Below are 1,152 nucleotides of genomic sequence, written 5' to 3'. Positions count from 1 at the left end.
GGTGGGTTTGGAGCTGGGGGAGTCCGGCTGGGCTCATGCTCCCCCGCTCCCCTCGCAGGAGTCGTCGTATTCGTTTGCACTGAAATGCCTTATCAGCCTCTCGACCCTCATCCTCCTGGGGCTCATTGTCATGTACCACGCCAGGGAGATCCAGGTGAGGGGCGCCCACCCCTGGGGGCTCACCGGGGCCACCCCGGAGGTCACACCACCCACTCACCGCCTCGTTCTTCCCCCCCCACCCCGCAGCTCTTCATGGTGGATAACGGCGCCGACGACTGGCGCATCGCCATGACCTACGAGCGCATCTTCTTCATCGCCCTGGAGCTGATTGTCTGCGCCATCCACCCCATCCCCGGGCAGTACCTCTTCACCTGGACAGCGCGCTTGGCCTTCACCTACGCCGCTTCGGTGGCTGATGCCGACGTGGACATCATCCTCTCCATCCCCATGTTCCTGCGGCTGTACCTGATCGGGCGCGTTATGCTGCTGCACAGCAAACTCTTCACCGACGCCTCCTCCCGCAGCATCGGCGCCCTCAACAAGATCAACTTCAACACTCGCTTCGTCATGAAGACCCTCATGACCATCTGCCCTGGCACCGTCCTCCTGGTCTTCAGCATCTCCTCCTGGATCATCGCCGCCTGGACGGTGCGCGTCTGCGAGAGGTATAAGGGGGGCTCCTTTTTGGGGGGTATGCGGGGCTGGGGTGCAGCTGAGGACGCACGGTGCAGACCCAGGGGATGGGGGGAGGAGAGAAGAAGCCCCTTGGAGAGGAGGCCCACGCTCTTGGTGGGACCCTTGTGATGGCCACGTTGGTTTTGCCAAACCGAAACCTCTCCCAAGCCCCTGGGGTGCAGCGAGTTCCCCCCACCGCCACCTGCTTGGAGGATCTGGGGGTCTCCTGGAGGGGACTGAACCCCACCATGGGACGTGGCCCGTGCTCCTCAGCTGTGCCTGCTGGGATGCCGGTGCTGGGATGCCCGTGCTGGTGCCCTGCCCGCGCTTTTGGCCCCCTTTTTGGCCGCCCCCCCTGGGACGTGCATTAACTGCTCTTGTTTTCCCTCCCTGACCGCTCTGCTGCTCGCAGGGACAAACTGTGAGTCACCCCAGGGCCCGACAGCGCGTCCTGCACGGGACGGTCCCCCACCCCGG

General features: G+C 64.5%; 1 protein-coding gene across 1 annotated transcript in view; it reads left to right on the top strand.

Moving 5' to 3' along the window:
* Positions 1 to 58: 58 nt before the first annotated feature.
* Positions 59 to 1,152, top strand: part of LOC104546669 (small conductance calcium-activated potassium channel protein 1) — a gene marked incomplete at its 5' end in the record, with an annotated part of 2,997 nt that continues 1,903 nt past the window's right edge. Inside the window, 2 exons of the mRNA XM_010192104.1 lie at positions 59 to 154; positions 247 to 665. Of these exons, the coding sequence (XP_010190406.1) occupies positions 59 to 154; positions 247 to 665 (515 nt within the window). The remainder of the gene's footprint in view (positions 155 to 246; positions 666 to 1,152) is intronic.

Source organism: Mesitornis unicolor, unplaced genomic scaffold (genome assembly GCF_000695765.1).
Source record: "Mesitornis unicolor isolate BGI_N332 unplaced genomic scaffold, ASM69576v1 scaffold44239, whole genome shotgun sequence".
In the NCBI taxonomy this organism is placed as follows: domain Eukaryota; kingdom Metazoa; phylum Chordata; class Aves; order Mesitornithiformes; family Mesitornithidae; genus Mesitornis; species Mesitornis unicolor.
This window is presented reverse-complemented; position numbering and strand designations above follow the sequence as displayed.